General features: G+C 54.7%; 1 protein-coding gene across 5 annotated transcripts in view; it reads right to left on the bottom strand.

Moving 5' to 3' along the window:
• Positions 1–17,965: 17,965 nt before the first annotated feature.
• RHBG (Rh family B glycoprotein) overlaps positions 17,966–24,625 on the bottom strand; it is a 17,885-nt gene continuing 11,225 nt past the window's right edge. For 3 of the 5 annotated variants that reach the window (XM_023214050.2, XM_023214049.2, XM_023214048.2), the window contains 6 exons: positions 22,524–22,690; positions 22,093–22,230; positions 21,835–21,968; positions 21,176–21,297; positions 18,586–18,659; positions 17,966–18,409 (listed from right to left, as the gene is read on the bottom strand). In XM_023214050.2, coding sequence (XP_023069818.1) covers positions 18,341–18,409; positions 18,586–18,659; positions 21,176–21,297; positions 21,835–21,968; positions 22,093–22,230; positions 22,524–22,690 — 704 coding nt within the window. In that variant the 3' untranslated portion in view covers positions 17,966–18,340. Of the gene's footprint in view, positions 18,410–18,585; positions 18,773–21,175; positions 21,298–21,834; positions 21,969–22,092; positions 22,231–22,523; positions 22,691–24,625 lie in introns of all 5 variants that reach the window. The other 2 variants (XR_002731950.2, XR_002731951.2) reach the window with 1 other exon arrangement.

Here is a 24,625-nt window from a genome sequence, read left to right as displayed (position 1 = left end):
GGAGGGGCTGCAAGAGAGGGGGCAATACTGGGCTCCCTCCAACAGAGATCGGTGATACAGAAGCCAACCTTGCAACAGCAGTGGGGGAGCCTCTAATACCAGAACTCTTACCTGGCAGGGGGTGGGGCGGTGAGTGAACATCTTGGCTCCTTCCACCGCCCTCAGCCACCCCAAGGCCAGAACTCCATCCATGATCCGGTCAGTCCCAAGTCCAAGTCATGGGCTAATGCTTCCAGCAAAGGAAGCACCTAGGTGCCATACTAGGGACCAAGAGAACGGGAGAGGGTGGTGACGCTCCCCTAGAGTGCCTGTGTAGGAGGTCACTGGGTGGCCTTCTGTCTCCTCCACAAAAGGACTCTCATAAATGTCCTCCTGGGTTTGAACAGACCACGTAAAGGGAGCACTCCTCCCCCAAAAGGGTCTTCCATTCCTGCTTCTTCCCTGTCCACCCTCAGTGGAAACATAAGGGAATGAATATGATTATTAAGAGGGATTCAGATTAGACAGCAGGTAGGACTTCCCAACAATAACAAGGCCTGAGAGGGAACTTGAGGGGGCAGAAAAGCCATAGCAAAAAACTAGGACTGTGCTCTTGACCCCATTTTCTCCATAACACATCTGTATCCAACATGCTCCCCTAAAAGACAGGCCCCTTCTCGTCTCTAAAGAGCCTTGCTGGATGATGTTAGCAGAGCCCAGACTGGCAGCACCATTTAAGCTCTCCATCACCTTCCAGAAAATCCTCCCTCCCTTCCATAATCCCTCCACGGAACTATGAATCCTGGAAATTTTCTAAATGAAAAAGCTTAAGATAGCACACATGACACAATTCTAACAGCACAAAAGGGAAATTACATCTCCTTCCTACCCGTGTCCCCAGCCACCCACCTCCTCTCCCAAGAGGCAACAACTGGTACCTATGTCTTTCTCGGGCTACTCCATAGACACCCAAGCACATGTGTATAAATTCCTCCTTTCCATTTAAACACTGACTGCAGCCTTTTTAGCTCTTCTAGACCAGGACTCGCAGCCCGAGGTCGATCTGGACCTCAGGGGATGCTGGCAAATACTAAAATTGCATGCAGAATGCTGGCCAGGCGCCTGGGCACTATTTGCAGGAGGAGAGCTAACATAATGAGCCACCTGGTTTAGCCCAGTTCCTCATTTTATAGAGGAAACTGAGGCCAGAGAAGAGAAGGGCTATGTCCAGGGTCCTCAGCATGGTGGGGGCCCATCAGAAGAAGAATCCCAGGCTCCCCGTGATCTGTATGTCCAGGAGCCCTAGAACTGGGACTCGGAGGGCTGACTGAGACTGAGGATGCTGCTGGGAGGAGGAGGCAGTTTCCTTTGCATCACCGTCTGGCATATCTAAGGGGCTGAGCTCAGTCTCACCACGCCTGGGCGCTCATCAGTGCTTCTGAGGTTCCAGCCCTCATTTCGGGGCCCTCCCACCTCCTAGCCTTGCCAGGATCCACTGTGGCCCTGGGGAGGTGGGGTGAATGGAGGCAGGATCTGGCTTGGGGTCCATCCGATCCATATGGAAGAAGCTTCCCAGGTCTGCCCGCCCCTCCCCCACTTTTGTTTGTACCCCACAACCTCAGTATCAGTCTTCATGGTTCCCTTACCATAGTGTTGGGGGGCCTAAGCAGGGAGAGGCAGCCAGCCCCTGTGGCCAGCCCTCTGCCTCCTCTCCTGGCCTCTGGCTTGTGGGGGAGATTCCTGGTGGGGGAGCTGGGGCAGGCAGGAGGAGGTGGGTGGAAAGGACTCTTCTGAGCACAGGAAAGAAAAGCAAGCAGGAGAGGGCCCCAGAGAGTGGGCTGCCTTTTGGAAACAGAATGACCCAGACCCAGACAGGGGCAGAAGGGGCGGAGAAGGGCCCCTTCCTGGACAGAGATGTCAGGACTGGGGTGGGAGGACCCAGGCAGGACACTTTGGAATGTGCTCTCAGAGTCCCACTGAGCATATGCAGATGAGGCCTGTCTGTATGCAAATGAGCCCGTCTGTATGCAGATGAGGAGAGAGGGCATTCTCTTCTCAGGGTTACCATAGAGCCCACCTCCTCCCCTTCACTCTGGGCTCCAGCTGCAGGGCAGCCTGGGAAGAGTCCAGGCCCTCGGAGAGACAACCTGCAATAGAAGGTTAGACTTCAGGAAGGACTTACCCAAAAAAAATGGCTAGTTCTGGGAAAGGAACTGGAGATGAAACAGGGAATATAGAGAGGCTGTGAGAGAGCCAGGTAAAAAAGATGGGGATGGACCATGAAAGGACATCTCAGCCACAGGAAAACACAGGCAAACTCACAGAAAGCTTTGAGAGGGAGGCTGGGAAAGAGGAGGAAAGGAGTGGCGACTGAGCAGCCACTCCCTGCTGAGTCCCGCACAGAACGCCTTCCACTCAGTCTCACTGGATCCCAGCGATAACCTTGTGAGGCCTTTTGCAGAGGAGGCGTAGGGAAGCGGAGAGACTCACCCACATCACACAGTTTGCAAGTGGCAAGGCCCTGGCCTGTCTGACTCTATGGCAGGCAGCCACAGCTTAGACCCTTCCCACTGCTTCCTGGCAGACACTGAACAGCTCTTCCTACCTGAGGGGAGAGGAGGGGCACTAGGGGTTGGAGAGCCATGCCTTGAACAGGGGCCTGATATACTCTGAGGGGAGGTCCAGTTGGGTCTCAGCCAAGGTAGGGCCTGCAGAGGGCTGAGAACTGCCAGTGCAGTGCCAGAGAAGGCTACAGGGGGAACTTGGGTGGGCCGCAACCAAGAAGGGACCATCATGGCTGGGAAAGATGCCAGGGATGATCCAGTGGGGGAAACTGAGACCCGGAGAGGTTAAACCAGTTGCCCCCTCACTCAGCAGGTCCAAGCAGAAGCTAGGCCTAAACTCTAGCCCCTGGGCCCCCAGCCCCTTCCTAAGAGTGCAGAGGCCAGAGGTGGAGGGGTCTCTGAGAACAGCCTCTCCTCTTCCTCCGGTGGCCCCTGGCCCCCCACATCCAGTGGCGCAGCCAAGGCCTTTGTGGAGAAGCTGTGGGGAAGAGAGGCCCCTTGTTGGCCCATTCATCGTGCCGGAGACTTGGCTGATGCCAGCCCCCGGCACCGGCTGGGCTCTCCTTCCTGGGGGTGCCAGCCAGCCCCCACCCGCTGCCACAGCCCGCTCCCCAGCTCTGTCGTTTCCTGGAGCCTCGGGGTTTGGCCGTGGTCCCGGCTGAAGGATGGCGGGGAGCCCCAGCCCCCGCGCCCCCCACACCTCGCCTTTCACACGCTGGCACCAGAGCCGTGGGAACGCTGGACGGCAGCTGGGCACCGGTGCCCGGCTCTGCCCACCCCCAGACCGGCCAACCTCAGAGAAGGGGAGAGGAACAGGCTGCCCCCAAAAAAAGCCCCTCCAGGATGGGGCCGTAGAAATACTTAGCACTAATTATGAAGCTGGGGACAAACAAGGCATTTGCAAGTCAATTAGTGACAGAACTTTCCCAGGAAAGAGGTTCATCCAGGCTCAGCTTCAGACAGGGCCACATGCTGGGTCATCTTGTCCCTCCCCCTGCCTCTGCCCTGCTCGAAGCTCCAGGGATACAGACCGACCCCATGTTCTGCCAGCTCCTATGTGGCTGAGGGTGCCAGGGTCCTGAGTGAGCCTGGGGGGTTAGTGGGAGGGAAAGGCTGAGCCTTACTGAGGTCAGCTGGAGGTCAAAATAGGGCTGTCACCAGGAGACATTCTGCCAAGGCTCTGGCCTCAATTCCACCTGTGACAGAACCTGGTGGCTCCTGGAAAGAGATGCCAAAGAGGCCACTGGCCCAGACAGAGTGGCCCGAGTGGGCTGACAGGGAAATAGAAGTCATTGTAAAAGGGCCAGTGGGAGATGCTTCCCAGATAACACAAAGAAACCAGGAGAAGAGGAGACCAAGGGGGAAGACAAAGGGTCTTCAGGCATCTCAGCAATTGTCCCCAGGTCAGGAGGCACACTGGGAATTTCAGCTCTGCCTGCAGGGGAGCCTCCAGGTAGACCAGCACGGATATCTGGGGCCACTGCCATGGAGAAAGAGACAGAGCAACAGATCTTGCTCCTCCCGGGACAGAGAGGCCTTTAGCTGGGAAAGGGGCTCTCTACCAAGAGAACCCCTTAATTGGGGAAAGAGAGAGAAGGAAAGGGGCTTTGCAGGGTAAAAGCCCTAGAGCCAGCCCCACCATCTGAGGGAGATTAAGGGATTATTATTAAATGGTGTTTGAGGGGCTCCAAGCAGGTGGGTTGGGGCCGGTGCTAATGATCTAATTGCTGCTTCACCAGGGCTTCCGCTGGGGCCTGGCTGCTGGGGCTCTGTAATGAGTCGGGCGTTTTTTTAAGGGAGGTGGAAGAGAAGAGGCGGAGCTGAAGGGCCAGGAGGGGAAGTCTTTTTCTTCACTTTGAGCGCTCAGCACACATGCTCACATGCTCTGGCCAGTCCTTCCCTTAATGCCCTCCCTGGAAAACCAAGATGAAGCCTGCAGCCTAACGGAGTCATGGGAGGCCTGGAGAAGACTTCTGGGAGCCGGGAGTGAGCAAAGAGGGTGCTTAGATCCCCACAGAGAGAGGATACTGAGACGGGATGGTACGGGAAAGAGAGGTGTCCTTGGAATAATTATAGCAGATGTTGGAAGTAAATGCTTGGTGCCACAAAGTGAAAATAGCACTCAGGCAAATGTTTTCTCAACAAGGCAATTTACTTCTACAGCAGGGTACGTCTCGCGGATGGAGCAATGAGGAGAGCACACCAGACAAGGGAGGAGAAGGGGGTCTTATTCCTAATGCAGCTAGTCCCTACTGCTATGTCTTTTCCCTATTGGCTAGGGTTGGACCGCATAGTCTAAACCAATTCCGATTGGCTATTTTAAAGAGAGCGAGGGTAGGAGCTGGAGTGGTGGGGTGAGCAGTCTTGGTGGGAAGGACGGTTACAGAGCAGGTGACTAAAGATGACTAAGGACAGAGCAGGTGATAGAGGATAGGAGGGAGTTGTTTACTGAGACTAGGGGCAAGAAGACATAAAGAATGAGGAAGTTAAACTTTAAAATGGAGAACACGGCCGGGTGCAGTGGCTCACGCCTATTACAGGCACTTTGGGAGGCCAAGGTGGGAGGATCACCTGAGATCGGGAGTTCCAGACCAGCCTGATCCACATGGAGAAACCCCGTCTCTATTAAATATACAAAATTAGCCGGGTGTGGTGGCGCATGCCTGTAATCCCAGCTACTCGGGAGGCTGAGGCAGGAGAATTGCTTGAACCCAGGAGGCAGAGATTGCGGTGAGCCGAGATGGCGCCATTGCACTCCAGCCTGGGCAACAAGAGCAAAACTCTGTCTCAAATAGATAAATAAATATAAATAAATAAAATGGAAAACAAAGAAAAGGGGAGCTGAACATACTGATACATTGGTTCTTTGGAGAGGGACTCAGAACTCATTATACTTAACAGTTTTCTCCCTCTTGAATTTTAAAGGAAGTTAACAGGCTAAAACCTTTGAAGAGGAATTTATTATATCCCACACAGAGTACAATTGAAAATTTAGTCTGTGTCAGACACTGTACTGAGCACTTGACTTAACCCTCACAACCATACAGTAAAGACCGAGAAGGGCCGGGCGCAGTGGCTCACACCTGTAATCCCAGCACTTTGGGAGGCCAAGGCAGGCGGATCACCTGAGGTCAGGAGTTCGAGACCAGCCTGGCCAACATGGTGAAACCCTGTCTCTACCAAAAATGCAAAAATTAGCTGAGCCCGGTGACAGGCGCCTATAATTCCAGCTAACTCGGGAGGCTGAAGCAGAATTGCTTGAACCCAGAAGGCGGAGGTTGCTGTGAGCCAAGATCATGCCATTGCACTCCAGCCTAGGGGTCAAGAGCGAGACCCCATCTCAAAAAAAAAAAAAAAAAAGACTGAGGAAGAGATACGCTCCCCCAGCTAAGTAGATGTCAAGGGTCCCAAAGACCAGGGGTGGCCTTTCAGTCCCTTCCTTCTTCCTGGGATGGGTCAGATGGTGAAGCCCTCTCTAGACTCTGAGAGTCTACAGGCTGGAGGTCAAGAGTGTGCAGCTTGCAGCCCAAAGACCTCTGGCTATGGGAGTCCAGACTCACCCAGTTTGTGCAGGCTGCTCTTTTGCCTCTCATGCAAAAAGCACACCGTGGGCCCGGGCGTGGTGGCTCACACTTGTAATCTCAGCACATTGAGAGGCCGAGGCAGGAGGATCGCTGGGGCCCAGGAGTTCAAGACCAGCCTGGGTAACATGGAGAAACCCTATCTCTACAAAAAAAAGTTTTAAAAATTAGCCAGGCATGGGCTGGGCGCGGTGGCTCAGGCCTGTAATCCCAGCACTTTGGGAGGCTGAGGTGGATGGATCACAAGGCCAGGAGATCAAGATCATCCTGGCTAACATGGTGAAACCCCATCTCTACTAAAAATACAAAAAAATTAGCTGGGCACGGTGTCGGGGCGCCTGTAGTCCCAGCTATTTGCAAGACTGAGGCGGGAGAATGGCATGAACCCGGGAAGTGGAGCTTGCAGGGAACCGAGATCGCACCACTGCACTCCAGCCTGAGTGACAGAGCAAGACTCCATCTTAAAAACCAAACAAAAAAAATTAGCTGGGCATGGTGGCTTAGGGCTGTAATCCCAGCTGCTCAGGAGGCTGAGGTGGGAGGATCGCTTGAGCCCAGGGGCAGAGGGTACAGTGAGCTGATCTGGCCACTGCACTTCAGCCTGGACAACAGAGCAAGACTCTGTCACAATAAATAAATACATACATACATACATACAGAAAGCACCCTGTGAACCTGGATGCACAGTGGTATCGCACCACTGAGGCTTTGCACATGCTGTCCCCTCCCCTTGGGAAGCCATCCCTTCTGCTCACTGTCACCAGTGAACTTCCACCCACATGGCGATACTGGGGGGTCTTCCTTTCCCCTCCATCCCTGGGCTCCCCTCAGAGTTGAGGGTCAGTTATCTCTGGCAACCCAGAGCCAGGCTGTGAGGGTGCTCACTACTTTTTCAGGACACAAACAAATGAATGGCCTTGTGAGGGGTGGGCATTCACCTTTATAAATGAAAGGCCTGAGACAGGGTAGCTCTGGGAGGACAACCAGGAACCAGGCGATGTGGGCTGTCTCTGGGATGGGAAATGGGTGCAGAGACGCAGCGGACAGCAGACCTCCTACTGTATAGTATACTCTTTTGCACCTTAAAAGTTTTGGTATTGTTGTTGTTGTTGTTTTGTTGTTGCTGTTGTTGTTGTTGTTTGAGACGGAGTCTCGCTCTGTCGCCCAGGCTGGAGTGCAGTGGTGCGATCTTGTTTCACTGCAAGCTCCGCCTCCTGGGTTCACACTATTGTCCTGCCTCAGCCTCCTGAGTAGCTGGGACTACAGGCAACCGCCACCACACCCGGCTAATTTTTTGTATTTTTAGTAGAGATGGGGTTTCGCCATGTTAGCCAGGATGGTCTTGATCTCCTGACCTCGTGATCCACCTGCCTCAGCCTCCAAAGTGCTGGGGTTACAGGCGTGAGCCACCACGCCCGGCCACTGCACCTTAAAAGTTTTATTACATGTGAAGAAATTATTTATTGAGAAACAAATGTAATTTAAAATATTATTACCTTTTTTTTTTTTTTTTTAGGCTGGAAGGACAGTGTTTAACCCCAAAGGCCAGAGCATAAGAGAACCTCTGGCTGGGCACAGTGGTTCATGCCTGTTATCCCAACACTTTGAGAGGCCAAGGTGGGCGAATCACCTGAGGTCAGGAGTTCAAGACCAGCCTGGCCAACATGGTGAAACTCGTGGTGGCAGGCGCTGGTAATCCCAGCTACTCAGGAGGCTGAGGCAGGAGAATTGCTTGAACTCGGAAGGTGGAGGTTGCAGTGAGCTGAGACAACGCCACCGCACTCTAGCCTGGGCAACAAGAGCAAAACTCCATCTCAAAAAAACAAAAAGAGAGAGAGAGAGAGGAACCAGTGGCATTTCAGTCCCTTCTCTTGGCCTTCCCCTTTCATCACTCTACCCCTGCCTCCTGCTGGGCCAGCTGGGCCCACTCATGGTGGCCCACACTCACCCTCATCCTTCAGGAGCCTCTCAGGATGATTCCCTTCCCATCTGCCGTCCTCCAGTTGGCATCGTGAACAGAGCACCTGGATTCTCACTAGTTGTGTGCACACTGAGCAAGTCACTGAAGCACCTGCCCGTGAAGGGTGGGGCAGTGATGGCTACTCCCCTACTGCAGCTGGGGGACAGGAGCGAGACATCACCTGGAGAACTGAGGGCTTCCGCTTGCCCTTCCCTGCACACAGTGAAGGGGATCTTGCTGCCCCGTTGCTAATCTGCAGTGTGCTCTTCCCCAGGCCAGGTCCCCTCTCCGAACCTCAGTTGTCCTTACTGGGACATCGTTGCATCCCTGTCCTTCCCTTGCCTGTACAGCTGAGCCGAAGAGAAAGAAACTGTAGTTTCTCAGTCTTAGCTTTCTCATCTGAAAAATGGGGATATAAATAGTAGCTATTTCCCAGAGCCGTCAGGGGAATTAAATGAGATAATGTATGTAAAGTGTTTGGTGTAGGAGAGGACTCATAAATGGTGGCCTTCATTATAGTTATTAAATGGGAGGGACCTGGCAAAATGTACTAGTACGGGGAAGGGATTTCTCATTACTACTCCAGCTGGGAATAAAGAGGCCTTGTGGAAATAGCCCTTCGCCCTCCCAGGCCCCTCTGACAAAAAGACGCAGTGGCTGTGGATGGGGCGGACAAAGTCAGAGTGAATGGTACATAATGGGACACTTAGGGGCTTATCCCAGGCTGGGAGTGCTGGGAAGGAACCCTCCGGCTGTGGCTCCAGGTGCCGAAGGATCCCACAGGCCCAAAACACAGCTGACAGGCCATCCCTTTCCTTGGCAACTGGGCCAAGAGCCTCTGGACACCGCATCACCCAGGCTGTCACTCACAGGATCGAGGGCATCCCAGTGCTAGGTGCTGCTCTTCTTGCTGGGGCACTGGCCAACCGGCCTGCACAAATGAACCCCAAGACCTCTGACCTCATGACCTTTAACCTAGTGTAGCCCACTAGCAAGAATCAAAACAAATAAGTAAAATACTTATAGAGTGCCAGACCGTAATAAATGATCTGGAGAAAAACAAGGAAAGGGTACAAGGCAAGGCTGGGCTGGGGATAGTGAATTGCAATTTAAAATAAGGTGCCTCCAGCCTGGCCAACATGGTAAAACATGAGATTTTTTTGTAAAAATACAAAAATCATCTGGGCATGGTGGTGGGCACCTGTAATCCCAGCTACTCAAGAGGCTGAGGCACAAGAGTCGCTTGAACACTGGAGGCAGAGGCTGCAGCGAGCCGAGATCGCACCACTGCACTACAGCCTGTGTGACAGCGAGACTCTGCCTCAAAAATAAAATAAAATAAGGTGCTTAGGGAAAACCAGGTTTTGTTCCACTTTTTCTTGTGGAAATTTAAAAATAGATAGAAAATAAACAGAATAGTATAATGAGCCACCACCTATCCCTCGTCTAGCTTCAACATCTGCCAATCTTGTTTCATCTGCACTCCCACCTCCTTTTCCCCCACTTCCTGTGTAATTTTGAAGCAAATCCCAGACATCTCCTTCCATGAAGGATGTGATTCAAGCAAAGACCAAGGGAGGCGCAGAATCGGCCCTCGGGTTGTTTGGGAGGTAAGCATTTCGGTCAGAGGGACAGCATGTACAAAAGCCTTGTACCTGGTACAGTATCAGGGCTTTCAAAAAACAAACAAACAAAAAAGAAGGATCCAGCTCTAATTTAATTTGTCCCTAACTGGATGTGTAACCTTAGACAAGTCTGCTAAGTGCTCAGTTTGTCATCTGTGAAACGGGGCTAATGCTGTCATCCCATTGGGAATTTGTAGGAGTGGAATGAGAATCCCCGTGTTTCATAAAAGAGGACATGGCTGGGTCAAAGGTCACTGTCTGCTCCCAGGCAGGTCTGGCCCCCAGAGGAACTCAGTGTCTCAGGGGAAATGAGACAAAGCCCCAGGGTACCCAACATTAGGTGGGGGTTGAGAGGGAGGCTGGGGCGGTTTCCTGGAGAAGCCACCCCCAGGCTCAGTCCGGCAGGCCACACTGATGGGGAGGGGGCCTGAGCCCAAGCTTGGTCATGTGTGTTGGCCTAGCCCTCGCCCCACCCCCCAGAGATGGGCCACTGAATCCCAGGCTGCTGGAGACAAGAGAGGGGCTGGAGGCCTGAATGGCCAACTGTTCTCTGGGGAGGTTTGGCCCCCTTTAAAGATCCTCCTCACCACCTCCACCTCCCTCCCAGGGTGATTATCGCCAGAGAGGCCTTTCCTGGGGGACACAAAGAGACCCTCAACTCCCATCCTCAAGGCAGGATAATGGGCCATTCACACTGAGGGGACCCCAGCCCCACACCTGGCCCTCTCAGGCAGCCCCCGACCCATTGTCCCAGGCCCACCCTGCACACGGGTGTCAGTGGCAGAGAAGCCCAAGCGCCCAGCTGGGGGCACTCCTGGCCCTTCCCCCACCTCTCCAGCCGCCTGGACTCTGGGCCCGATGTGGGGGAGGTGGGCCTGCCATTCATCCCACACCCGCTCACTCGGAATTTCGCTCCTCTTGAAGGTCCTTACAGAGCGATGGGAAAATCGGAGGGAATAATTAGGAAAATCATTAGCGTCTCAAGGCCCATCTGAGAGGGATTAAGGGATTAAAAGCCTTCCAACCAATCTCTCCTACTTTAAGGTTGTTGTCGGGGTTTTGTTTTCAGGACTTTTTTTCTCTTCTTATTCCCTGGGTTGGGAGAGACTGAAGTCTTAGTGGATTCTTCCTTCAAAAGCTGTAGGAAAAAGTCAAGACATTGAAGTTGGGGTGGAGAAGAATGGGGGGAAGCAGGTGTGTGGGGGAGGTTCCTTCCCAAGCTCTCCTGGGCTGCTGTGGATCACTTCCTGGGGTGTAAGTGGATGACAGAAGGGGGTGCAGAGGCCAGGCTGGGCTAGAGGGGAAGCCTAGGCAGCAGACAGCTCCTGGAAAGGCCCCCGGGGCCCACCCTGCCTGGCAGATCACATCTTACCTCCTGGAGTCCCAGCTGAGAGCAAGCAGGCTCTCCTGCCCCAACAGGGTCCAAGTGGGGCAAACTGGACCAGAGGGCTCCTTGCCACCCCTCCTGCTCTGGTAGCCCAAGGCTGGAGGTCAGGCAGGGGACAGCAAAGCAGGGAAGGGAGTGGATGGAGGGTGGCCCGGAGACAGGGGCAGGAAAGGCTTCATCCCCAAAGCCAGAGTGGGCTTCCACTGCCCTTGAGGACACACAGCCGCTGTCCTCGCGCAGAGCACAGCCCCGTTGGGGTGAACAGACAGACAGACAGCTCATTGCAGGCAGTGTGAGGTGGCGTGCCACATAAAGGGGTGAGGGAGACATTCAGGGACAGACGTCATGCAGTCTGAGGTGATGGGGCAGTTCCCAGGAAGAGACTGCCTTTTGTTTATGACAGTACCCCCTGGCCTGGCGCGTGGTGGCGCCCGGTAACTGAAGGAAACGTTCTGGTCAGAGGTGTCTTCTACCTTCTTACAGAGAGCGCCTCCCTGTGTCCCTGAGATGGCCCTAACCACGGTGAAACCCCTGCAGGAGGGACCACACTCCACAGCCTGGTTTGCAGGGCAGCAGGCAAAGGGGGACTCCAGAGGGCACTTGAGCTGTGAGCTGCTGTAGAGCAGGGCTGCCCGTGCGGGCGCCCACCCACGCTCTCTCCAGAGCCTTCGCACTCGCCACCCGGCCCACCCCGCGTGCTGGCATCAGGTGGGTTCATAGGCCTTTCACAGGCACACATCCTGGCCTTGGCCTGCCCAGTTTGGGGGCTCCCTGGAGTGCAGGTTGTGCCTCCATTTCTCTGCAAGGCTCAGTGAACTCCTCTTGGTGCCTTTGTCTCCACCCATCCTCCCCTGGCAGGGCCTGAGGCGAGTGGGCCCAGGAAAGGGAGCAGGTCCTTTCCAAGATGGAGCCGGGCAGAAGCTGGCGGCCCAGCGCTTGCCAGCGGTGCAGTGATTAGATGCCTGGGCTGCTGCCTGCTACAGCATTAATAATCGTGTTTATTAATGGTCTTAATTAGCAACCGCCAACAAGAAGCCCGGTGCTAATTTCACCAATAATCGAGGCTTGTGGGGCGTGGACAGGAAGGGCGGGTGAGGGGATGGATGGCTGCAGCACGGGGAATAATGCAGCCGCTGTGGGCAGTGCCAGAGCCGAGGCCAGCAGGGCCAGAGGCTGGAATGATGGGGAATGGGACCCACCCTCCACTCCCCACCCCCCATCGCCTCCCACACCAGGATGCCTTGACCCCCCACAGTGCAGCTTCTTCAGATGCTGTTGGGACAAAGTGAAGTGTGAGGAATTGCAGGGAGGAGGGGAACCTCTGTCTGTGTCTTCAGAGCCAGAACCCAGACAGTAGCCCATGGGATGGAGGCAAATCTATAAAAGCCCGAGTGAAATGAGCTAGAAGGGGATTGGGAACAAGCCCCACAGTGTCCTGGAGCACATTCCTTGCTCTGGGGAGACGGAGATGGATGGTGCTGAGCTGGGAAGGAGAGGACGTTGGTGTGGTGCGGGGGCAACTTCTCCAGCTGAGGGCTTTCCTGCCAAGAAGAGCAGGGTGGGAAAATCCAGACGATGCCCAGGCACAACAAAGCCCATTTCCTCTCTCAGCCTCAGAGCCAAGCTGGGCCTGCTTGGCGCCTGCCTGGGGCCCCAGAGACCAGCCCAGAGAGCCCTGGAAATCCAGGCAAAAGGGAAAGGGACACTTTGGGGCAGGGAGCTCTGGGGCCTGCCCAAGGCAATGGTGACCATCTGCTAATGCCTTGGAGAGGGAGGGCAATGGAAGGGACACATATGCTCTGGGGCTTGGGTGGGCAGAGGAGAGGGGTAGGGATGCTGGATCACTTTCTGAGTTTCCGTGAGGCTGTGCAGCCCCAGGTCAGAATGCTGTGCAGGGATTCCAGGTTGGACTAGCACCCTTGATAGGAGAGTGGCTAGATGAGGAGCTGAAGGAGGGTCCACTACCCCAAATAGAGGTGAACAGAACTCTGGCTGCCTCCTCGGCACCATGAAATGCCTCAGCTCCTAGGCCTGGTCCCTGCTCCCAACCTTCCTCTCATCTAATAGTCTTCCAAATACTATTCCAGAAGCCAGGCCCCACTGCCTCACACACCCCAGAATGGCTGACACGCATGCTGCACCTTGATCTTTATAGAGGCCAGGGGGACAGAGGGGAAGAGCTGCATCTCAGGTGGAAGGCTGGGCCAGAGCACAAAGGAACAGGCCTCTGAGCCCAGCGCTGGGGCCCTGCCTTCCAGAAGACTGTCTGCCCTCCTCCCTTCCTCCTTCCTCCGTTCATTCAGCCTCTCTCGCCTTCCTGCCACTGGAGACCTGGGGATCCTGGGACAGTTCTCATTTTGGTGTTGCCCCTGAAGCCATTATGAATCCTGGAAGCATCACTGCTTCAAGGACCCAAGCACCGTCTCCAAAACAGCATCTCACTTGAGTGGCAGAAGCCCTTGCTCCTGAGTCTCAGGGTGGATTTAGAAAAGGTGAACTCAGGTCCTGTGCCTTGCAAAGACTCCAGCCCATTCACTGGAGCTCAGCCTGGAAGTGCTCAAGTCCAGAGTGCCAAGTTCCCAGCCAGAACAGGCACTGCTTTGAGCAGAGAGCTCTCCTGCCTGCTGCCCGGGTATTCTCAAGTATTTGATCAGTGCCTTCTATTAGATGGGTACAATCTCCCATGCTGGGACACAGGGATGCACTTCTTTTGCTTGTGGGAGGGACTTTGTGTGACAAGCCCACACCTCTGTGGCATTGGAGAAGTTTATTTTCATCCTGCCATAACTGGTCTTTCTCCCAGTAAAAAGTTGGGGCTCCTTACCTAGTGGTGGATGGCAGAGAAAAGAAAGAAGGCCTGGACTGGGCCTTGGGGCATCTCTGCCCAGTAACCTCTTTTGCTTTGGGGACACCACAAGTATTTCTCTCAGGGCTCTGGAAAGAACTGGCCTCAGAGACACCTGTCAAAGTCTTTTGGATCAATATGAAGTGTATAAATGGATGGAGTTTGCAGGGAGCAGGTTAAGAGGGAGGGAGGGTAAGAAGAGCCCCAATGATGACCAGCTTTAAACCCCAAGAGACACAGGCTCAGACTTGTGCAGGCCCCCAGGCTAGTGATGGGGCAGCCAAGACGGGGGCCACCATGGCCACGTCCCCAGGTCAAGGCTCTTTGGGGAGAGGAGTAGGTACGTGGGGCGGGGGACAGATGCCCACCCCTCTGCGCCCCAAGGCCTAGTTCCGGTCACCCTCCGCCTTCCTCTCGGGCTGGCGGACTCCACTGGCGATCACACGACGGCAGCACAGACAATGGCGCTCTGTCCCGGGCGCTCCGGGACGACACCTCATCCCTATGCAGTGGCCGCCTCCCCCATCCAGGCCCGGCCGCCAGCCCTTTTCAGGCCGTGGAAGCCCAGGCGGCGGCGAAGGGAATTCTCACAGGCCGTTGGGCATTTGCATAGCCGGCTCGCCCGCCCGGAGACATTGGCCCGCATTGTTCCCGGGCGGCGGCGGCGGGCGCACGGGCCGGGGCGCGCGGGGCGGCGCGGCTGACCGGCTGGGAGCAGGCGGGCCAGACAAAGGAGAAGGGGAGCGCAGGGCCCGGGGAGGCGGTGGGGGAGATCCCGACGGTGGGAGCGGAATATCGGGGTGAGATGGGGGGACGCGGCAGCAGCGCTCGTCTGCCCCAGGACGGCCACCGCCCCGCACTTGGGACACCCACGCCGTGTCTAATTCCTCCCTGAGTTGGGGCCGCCGCGTCGTGATGTGAATCCCAATACGGGGGAATCTCAGGCCTTTCCCAGGCTGCGCGGGGTTCGGAGTGCCGGGTCCTCTGGAGGTCAGAGGAGCAGCTTCTAGCTCCTGGCCGACGAGGCTCTGGCCACACAGGGCAGAAGCACCTGGGGGCTCCTGGGGACCTTGGGCCTCCTATCCAGAGTCCCTGGGCAGGAAATCCTGCTGTCGTCCACACACACTTGCGCCAAGCCAGAACAGCGGATGGCTGCTTCCCGAGAACCTTCCCTCAATGCCGCTGGCCCCGCGGGCTTCCAACTTGACCCCAGCGCAGCCTGTCTCCCCGCGACAGTCTTCTCTGGGGCGCAGGCAGGGGCCGTGTCCTCGTCCATCATTGTCCTCAGAGATCAGGCATTGGGGTTGGATAGATAGAGTTCATGAGCGGGCAAGTGTCCAATTGTCCTGCACTGAGAGGAATAATGGTGCTGATCAGAGGGGCTGTCCCTGAGGGGCAGAGGCCTCATTGTCCTGAAGGGGTGAGGAAGGAGACCCCTTGGCCCCTGTCCCTGCCACCTCCTTGACCTGCTCGTTGTCCCCATGTTGACCTAGCCTGAATAGATGGGCCACCATGTGGGGGACAATGCTGCTGAGGCAGGGACTCCAGGGGAGAGGAGGGAAGCGCTTGGTCTTGGTCGCATTTGAGCAGGGGCGCTAAGGGTACCTGTCTTTCCTGCCCTCTGAGCTCCCTGACTGAAATCGGTGGTGGGATGATCACCCACACCCAGACCACAAAGAATGGCTCAGTCGTATGAAGTGGAACAAGGTCTGGAGGTCCCATGATGAGTCCAGCACTCAAGGTAAAGTAGTGGAGAGGAGGAAATAGAGTGAAATACCAAGGGTTAGGCTTAGGAAAGTTCCGTCCTGGGCAGACAGTCCCCTGAATAAGAATGGGATCAGGGTGCAGGGGCTTGAGGCAGGGATCAACATCATTGCCTGGGCCATGGGAGGCTTCACAGAGGCGACAGAGCTTGGAACTATCTTTTTACAGGGCACACACAGGGCCACCTCTTACGGGTTAGCTCTCTCCCTGACCCTTTCTCGGACATCTTGGCAAGCTATGATGAGACCTGTACTCTTTGTCCTGTGGAACTTGGCTGGGCAACTGCCTTCCCCTTAAAAGGGCTCAGTTGTCCCTTTTCCAGGAAGCCTCCCTGGATTGAGATGGGCCGCTCCCCCGAGCCAATGACCAGTCGGGGCTAGAAGCTGCCCATTTTTTTCAGACCTGGAGAAGAGTTGGTTGTAATCAGGAAGGAATCAACCAGCAGAGGGAAAAGGTCAGGTTGTAAAATGTTAGTGACATGAATTTTTGTTTGTTTGTTTGTTTGTTTTTTGAGCTAGGGTCTCTCTCACCTAGGCTGGGGTACAGTAGAGCGATCATGGCTCACTGCAATGAACTGCTGGGCTCAAACAATCCTTCTGCCTCAGCCTCCTGATTCGTGGGGACTACAGGTGCACACCACCACACGTGGCTAATTTTTTTGTAGAGATGCTGTCCCACTATATTGCCCACGATGGTCTCAAACTCCTGGGCTCAAGCAATCCTCCTGCCTCAGCCTGCCAAAGTGCTGGAATTATAGGTGTGAGTCACCTTACCCAGCTGGTGCCATGAATAAATGAAGATTTGTAGCTTTCCTCACCCAGAATGGGCTGGGGCGGGAAGAGATCTCACCCTATCCTTGAATCCCCCTTTCCTGAAAGTCTTCTTTCAGATCTCTGAGGACTCGGGAGAACTGGCCAGCTGGCTGTACCTGGGCCTACGCAGAGCAGAGCTGAGAACGGAGGCCCCATAGGCAGAATGGGGGGTGGGGCCTCAGCTCTCCCAAACTCCCTCCCTTCCTCTTAGCAAGGGCTGACAGTGGCCAGGAACCTTTTTGTGATTCCAGCAGTCATCCTTCTGCTTCCACACAAGGGTCTCCTCCCAACACACCTGCCCCCAACCAACAGTGGGCATGGGGGGCTGTGGAGGAAGGAGAGGAGCTGAAGAGACAGAGGCACAATTGGGCCACATGAGCTGGGATGGCTCCACAGAAGCCTGTTCCTCAACCTCCTTCTCCTCACCCCTGTGCTTGGCCTCTCCAACCAGCCCAGCTCAGTCCCTCCAGCTACGGTGAGCATGGAGCCTGATGGGGCCTTTTGTCCTCATTCCAGGGCTAGGTCCCAGGAATCCTTCCACTTCCTCCTTAGGTTCCTATGTCTGATTGGTCTTGGTTTTAGGGGAGAGATAGCTGTAGTCAGAAGCCTAGGGGACAGGCAGGAGAAGGCGGAGGGGGTCCCAGTCCTTCAGTGTTGGAAAGGGGGCTCCAGTCTACTTGGAGGGATGGATTTCTGCTGGATGAGAGACCTGAAACCCCTGGCATCTGCCTGACATGTAGTGGGGGATAGGAACTCAAAAAAGGCTTGTGGCATGAATGCATGAGCACCAGAGATGAAGCAGACAGGAAGGGGGTTAGGCTATAGGAAGGAGTTTCATTCTTCATAGAGGACCAAGGAGGGGCATAAAGGCGGCATCTTCCTCTTCTGGATTTGGAGCGCCCTCTGGTGGTCAAATGACTTCAGGACAACAGAGGCCCTTGAGTGGGCATCGGGTGGTGTCTTCAACCTTCTCTGCCACAGCCCTAATCCACACAATGATACCCTTGCTATTCCCCACTCCTCAGTCTCGGGACAGGGACATAAGTGGCAACTAGGTGCTGGCTGCTTCTAGCTTATTGGTGGCCCTTTGGGCTCTGTGGGCACCCTCTTCCTTCTCTGCTCAGAGGCTGCCCGAGTTGAAGGTCAGAGTAACAGCAGTTCTGGAACAGGAAGAACTCTCTCCCGCAGCCCAAGACATCCTATAACAAAAAAAATCCTGTTTTCTGGGAGAGAATGAACTCCCTGTGCCTGGAGACAGGCAAGCCTAGGCGGGGCACTGGCCTGGTAGGACATGGCACTGGAGAGGGACTTCCACAGATCAGGCATTTGTCAGCACTAAAGCCCTTTCCTGCCTCTCCAGGAACCTCCAGGAGGTTCTACCATTGTCAGTTAGAAGGTAAGAGGAACTTCTTATGTTCCCAGGGCACAAAGACAAGGAGTCAGAACCCTTAGAGATGGTGGCATTTATCACCCTCAAACCAGGCCTGGCTTGGGCTTCACTGTAACTGTGTGACATGGGGCCAGTGGATCACTTGGGTGCCTCACTTTGGCCTCTTCTACCCAAGTGCAGGCTGGTAGGGCAGTCGGTTCAGGTAGCTGGTGAGGTTCCCCCCACCGTACCCAGTTATGGCCCCACTCCCCACCATCTCCCAGCCTCCTGCTGCCCCTCTCCCTGTGGAGATGCTGCCTGTGGAAAGGGGCCTCCTTCTGGCTCATGGCTCCCTTCTTGCAGCCGGAGGAATGGGGGCTCAGAAAGAACTTCCCAGTAGCAGCCAGTCAGCATCTTTGAAAAGGAGCATGTCCTCTCAGGAGCCAGCAGTGGGTTAGGCCTGAGTGTCTGCCTCCTCCACCCTCAGAGGTCTCTGGGCTTCATCTTCATGATCGCCAGGCACCTGGAAGGCAGGAGTGGGTAGAGGTGAAAGGGTAGCTCCAGGAGCCTGGAAGCCACAGCTCAGGGGTGTACCCCAGAGGAGAAGCAGCAGCAAGGAAGGAAGAAGGCAGCTTGGGCCACAGGAGACAAGGCAGGGAAGGGAGACTCAGAGGCTGTAAGTGCCCAGTGACGTCTCACCTGCCAGTGAACTTGGTCCTCGTAGCACTGGGAGTCTAGGGGGGAGTCCAGAAAGGGTAGCTTCAGCAGGAGCCCTGGTGGTGGTAGGGAAGGATCTGTGAGGCTTCTCTGCCCCCCACCATGGAGGAGGGTGCCACCCAGTGCCATAGGGCACAGGGGTCTGGGAGGCATGAGACCAATATGATGCCTGTGCAGGCAAAAGCAGTATTTGTTGAGTGTCTACTATGTGCCAGGCCCCATGCAAAGTGCTTGATTAGTCTTGCTTTCCTGAGTAATCACAACAACCCTGCAAGGCCAATATTACCCCGTATTACAAACAAAGAAACAAGACTCAGAAGTTAAATAATTTGCTCAAGTGTACGCAGTTGGTAATAGACCAGTTCCTGATTCCATCATGAACCACAGCTGCTGAGCTTTCTGTGGCCTCCCACACAGGAGGGGCACAGAAAATGCTTCTTGTGGCCGGGCGCAGTGGCTCACGCCTGTAATCTCAGCACTTTGGGAGGCTGAGGCAGACAAATCACTTAAAGTCAGCAGTTCAAGACCAGCCTGGCCAATATGGTGAAAGCAAGCCCATCTCCACTAAAATTACAAAAATTAGGAAGGGTGTGGTGGCTCACGCCTGTAATCCCAGCACTTTGGGAGGCCAAGGCAGGTGGATCACCTGAGGTCAGGAGGTCAAGACCAGTCTGGCCAACATGGTGAAACCCCGTCTCTACTAAAAATACAAAAATTATCCGGGTGTGGTGGGGGGTGCCTGTAATCCCAGATACTTGGGAGGCTGAGGCAGGAGAATCACTTGAACCCAGGAGGTGGAGGTTAAAGTGAGCCGAGATCATGACATTGCACTCCAGCCTGGGCTACAAGAGCAAAACTCTCTCTCTCTCTCTCTCTCTCCATATATATATATATGGGCATAGTGGCATGCCACTACTTGGGAGGTTGAGGCAGGAGAATCATTTGAGCCTGGAAGACAGAGGTTGCAGTGAGCTGAGATTGTGCCACTGCACTCCAGCCTGTGTGACAGAACAAGACTCTGCCTCAAAGAAAATGCTTATTGCATAAAAAAGTTATTAAGCCGGGCGCGGTGGCTCAAGCCTTTAATCCCAGCACTTTGGGAGGCCGAGACGGGCAGATCACGAGGTCAGGAGATCGAGACCCTCCTGGCTAACACGGTGAAACCCCGTCTCTACTAAAAATACAAAAAATTAGCCGGGCGAGGTGGTGGGCGCCTGTGGTCCCAGCCACTCGGGAGGCTGAGGCAGGAGAATGGCGTGAACCCAGGAGGCAGAGGTTGCGGTGAGCTGAGATCCAGCCACTGCACTCTAGCCTGGGCGACAGAGCAAGACTCCGTCTCAAAAAAAAAAAAAAAAAAAAGTTATTAAATGAATGAACTAAACCATATTAGAGAATGAAAATCTCCAGGTGGTTGGGCACCGTGGCTCAAGCCTGTAATCCCAGCACTTTGGGAGGCCAAGGGGGGCGGATCACCTGAGGTCAGGAGTTCAAGACTAGCCTGGTCAACACGGTGAAACCCCATCTCTAGTAAAAATACAAAAAATTAGCTGGGTGTGGTGGTGCATGCCTGTAATCCCAGCTACTAGGGAGGCTGAGGGAGGAGAATCACTTGAACCCGGGAGAAAGAGGTTGCAATGAGCCGAGATCATACCACTGCACTTCAGCCTGGGTGACAGAGCAAGGTTCCATCGAAAAAAAGAAAAAGAGGCTGGGCGCGGTGGCTCAAGCCTGTAATCCCAGCACTTTGGGAGGCCGAGATGGGCGGATCACTAGATCAGGAGATCGAGACCATCCTGGCTAACACGGTGAAACCCCATCTCTACTAAAAATACAAAAAAACTAGCGGGGCGAGGTGGCGGGCGCCTGTAGTCCCAGCTACTCGGGAGGCTGAGGCAGGAGAATGGCGTGAACCCGGGAGGCGGAGCTGGCAGTGAGCTGAGATCTGGCCACTGCACTCCAGCCTGGGCGTCAGAGCGAGACTCCGTCTCAAAAAAAGAAAAAGAAAAAGAAAGGAAGGAAGGGAGGGAGGAAAGGAGGGTAGGAGGGAGGGAAGGAAGGAAATTTCCAGGTAAAAGCAGAAGGGAGGGGATGCTGAATCCTTTTATTGTGAAGGCCAAAAAGACTAAGGCCAAACATGAAGAGGGACTGCCTGACCCAGGGCCATGGGCAGTGCGCCTCTGTGAAAGGTTTTCGCACTGGCATCTGGAGGTGGCAGGCCGTCTGCTCCCCTCCCTGTCCCTGCCCCACATGGCGCAGCTAGCCTCTTCTAGGCCTCAGCCTGAGGTTGGGCTTCCCTCTAGTGGGCAGAGGGAACAGCACAGGCAAGCATAGACCTGTAAGAGAGGGCCTCGCTCACCCCTCGCCGACTCCCCAGCTGCCCTTGGCACCAGAAAGGAGCAAACAACTGCATGCACCTCTGTGCCTGCAGGAGGTTGGTTACTCCTTAACCCACAGCCCAATCCCTACTTTATGGCACAAAGTAGATGCTCCATAAATATCTATGATTGAATGAATTCATGTCAGGGGTATAGGATCCCATGCCCCTTCCTCTGAAAAATCCAAGGTTACTCACCTCCGAGGCCCCCACCCACGGAGGCAAACATCAGTGTGACCAACAGCCCGAAGAGCTGGTGCATGGCCTGTGACGTGGCACTGCGCTGGCCCTCAGCTATGAGTGGAAACACACTCTCCAGGCTGCAGGGAGACCAGATGGTGGAAAGGCAGTGGTAGGGGGAGAGAGGGATGCAGCACGGAGCCAGGGCTACTCATGGCACTGAAACTCGCACTGGGGGATGTGAAGTGGGTCTCGAGGGTGCATGCCAGGCTGAGTCTCACCACCAGGCCACTGCTTAAGCCAGGCCCACAGCCTGGAACACTTTTCCACCCTTGTAGGCCAGCAGGCACCTAGGTACCTTTCAAGACTCCATTTGTGGGTTGCTCTTGCCCACCCTTGATGTGCAAAAATAGATCCTAAGGGTTACTAACTCTTACTGACCCTTCAGTAACAAGTAACACTCTTGAAGTCATTTGTCCGTGACCTTCTGCTGCACTTGATTGAGGACCAGGAGGGCAGTTTCTGGATTGGTTTTGTTAACTCCAATTTCCTTTGCTCCCAGAATATGGAGGAATGAATTAATTAATTCTTTTTTCTTGGTCACACACAAAGAAAGAGAATGGCAGAGGTCGTTCCAGAGGGATGGTGACTGCAGTGCGGGCTGGGAGGAAACTCACCCATCTCCATAAGCTTCATGGGTGGCAAGCCCAGCCACAAGGACCCCCAGGAGGGCCCCCAGGACCCCTGGCATCCCATGGAGGTTGTGGACTCCACATGTGTCTTGGACTTTGAATTTTGATTCAAGGATGGGCTGGAGGGCAGGACAGATCATGAGTCTTCTGTGCCCACCCCCCACCATCTCCTCCTGTTGGAGAGGCGGGAGGAAAGTCACCGAAGACTCCATGTTCTGCCCAGGCCCCAAGAGGCATCTATACCGTAAAGAACTTGTACCCCAGCGTGGAGACAGTCCCAGCCAAGAAGCCAGCTGCCAGAGCCCCAAAGGGTGTCAGCATCATCTCACTCGAGGTCCCCACCACAACCCCTCCAGCCAGCGCTGCATTTTGGATGTGAACCTAAGGGAAGAGCAAAGTATTGGAGGCCCTTTCAGATCGCCACACCCACAGCAACCCAACCCTACCCACCACAGTGACACCTACTGCTTCTGGAAGTCCCTCTGCCATCTAGCCTCTCACTCTTCCTGCTATCATATCTCCTCCCATTCTGACCCCACAGCCACCAGCACAGATGGAGCCCCTATGCCTGTGCCCTTATCTGTTCCCCGGGAGAATCTTTCCTGATGGTCTCAGACCTCTCCTCCCCCGCCCAGGCCACCCCCTCTGCCTCTCTGAAGTCCTCTTCCCCATACCATGTCAAGCCTCCCGTCTTCTCCCACAAGGGCCGACAAGGCAAAGGTGCCGAGGGTGCTGGCAGCCAGGGAGTAGTATGTGTTGAGGGCCGTCCGATGCTGCCCAGCACCCAGCGCTGTGAGTGCAGAGTTGAAGCTAGGCCAGAAGATCCACAGGAAGATGGTCCCTAGATGGTGGACAGGCAGGCGGAGTGAGAAGAAGGAAGTGGCTCCCACGCAAGGTACAAGTTGTATAACTGCAGGCAAGTCACCTACCCTCAGCAGCCTCAGTTTCCTCATCTGTTCAGTGGGGTTGATAATAATACCACCTTGGGCTGGGCACAGTGGCTCAAGCCTGTAATCCCAGCACTTTGGGAGGCCGAGGCGGGCAGATCACTTGAGCTCAGGAGTTTGAGACCAGCCTGGATGACATAGTGAAACCCCATCTCTACCAAAAATACAAAAGAATTAGCCGGGCATGGTAGCACGTGCCTGTAGTTCCAGCTACTTAGGGGGCTGAGGCAGGAGGCTCGCTTGAGCCTGGGAGGCAGAGGTTGCAGTGAGCTGAGATCATGCCACTGTACTCCAGCCTGGGCTGGAGTATAGTGTCCAGAGTACTGCATCCAGCTGGAATATTGGCATTTTTTAAGTGTCAAAAAAGGAAAAGAAGGCCGAGCACGGTGGCTCACTCCTATAATCCCAGCACTTTGGGAGGCTCGAGGCAGGTGGATCACAAGGTCAGGGGTTCGAGACCAGCCTGACCAACATGGTGAAACCCCGTCTCTACTAAAAATACAAAAATTAGCTGGGTGTGGTGGCACACGCCTGTAATCCCAGCTACTCAGGAGGCTGAGGCAAGAGAATTGCTTGAACCTGGGAGGCAGAGGTTGCAGTGAGCCGAGATCACGCACTGCACTCCAACCTGGGAGACAGAGCAAGACTCCATCTCAAAAACAAAAACAAAAACAAAAAAAAAGAAAGGAAAAAAGGCAAAGGCCATTGCATGTTGGGGCTATGCTGGGTGCTTGATACACATATCAGGAAAACAGTGATAACCTCAATCTCTCCTAGACAGGGTGGACCCTTCAGTGTTTGGGAGAGGCCTCTGTTTGCTGAGTACTGAATGGGCTGGGCCTGTGCATTTTGGGAAAGAACTGGGAGCCCATTTACCCTGCCTTCCTGCATGAGGTTCCCAGGCCCGTCCTGGAGGGAGAGATAGAAGGACCCAAAGGATAAGGTGAGGGAGAAGGCTGGGGATCCTGTGGTGGGAGGCTTAGGGACCGCCCCTCAGTCTTGAGTAGTCTGTTGGGTGTGGCTTCTCCCAGCAGCCCCGCAATCTTGAGTAAAATCTCCCACACTCATATTTGCATCCTGTAGGTGGAGCCTTTGTGGGAGAATCCAAGAAGGGGCCTCATTCCTGTCTGGTTGACACTAAAATCCAGGAGCCGGGAGGCAGAGAACTGAGAATGCAAGTCTCCTGGGAACACCTGGAAATCTTGGGGAAGCCTTTGGAATTCAAGGCAAACTTATCTGGGTCTCAAAGGGCAAGGAGGCCTCAGCTGCCCTGGGGTTCTTTGTACTCTGACCCAGCAGTGCTGAGCAATCCTAAGCCAGCCTCTCTGTTTCATACAGGAATAGGCACTTCAATCCCTATTCAATACCTTCTATGAAAAAAATTAAAAATACGGATTTGCCTTCTGTCTGCAGTTATGAAAATAGAGGAACAGAAGCCACGGTGGAGGCACATGCTTAGAAGCAGGTGGTGGTGGCCAGGCGCGGTGGCTCACACCTGTAATCCCAGCCCTTTGGGAGACCGAGGAGGGCGGATCACCTGAGCTCAGGAGTTCGAGACCAGCCTGGCCAACATGGTGAAACCCTGTCTCTACCAAAAATATAAAAAATTAGCCAGGTGTGGTGACACACGCCTGTAATCCCAGCTACTCGGGAGGCTGAGGCAGGAGAATTGCTTGAACCCAGGAGGCAGAAGTTGCGGTGAGCTAAGATTGCACCACAGCACTCCAGCCTTGGCAACAGAGCAAGACTCCGTCTCAAAAAAGAAAGGAAGGGAAGGGAAGGGAAGGGAAGGGAAGGGAAGGGAAGGGAAGGGAGGGGAAGGGAGGGGA

Source organism: Piliocolobus tephrosceles, chromosome 1 (assembly GCF_002776525.5).
Source record: "Piliocolobus tephrosceles isolate RC106 chromosome 1, ASM277652v3, whole genome shotgun sequence".
NCBI classification, from domain to species: Eukaryota; Metazoa; Chordata; class Mammalia; order Primates; family Cercopithecidae; genus Piliocolobus; species Piliocolobus tephrosceles.
This window is presented reverse-complemented; position numbering and strand designations above follow the sequence as displayed.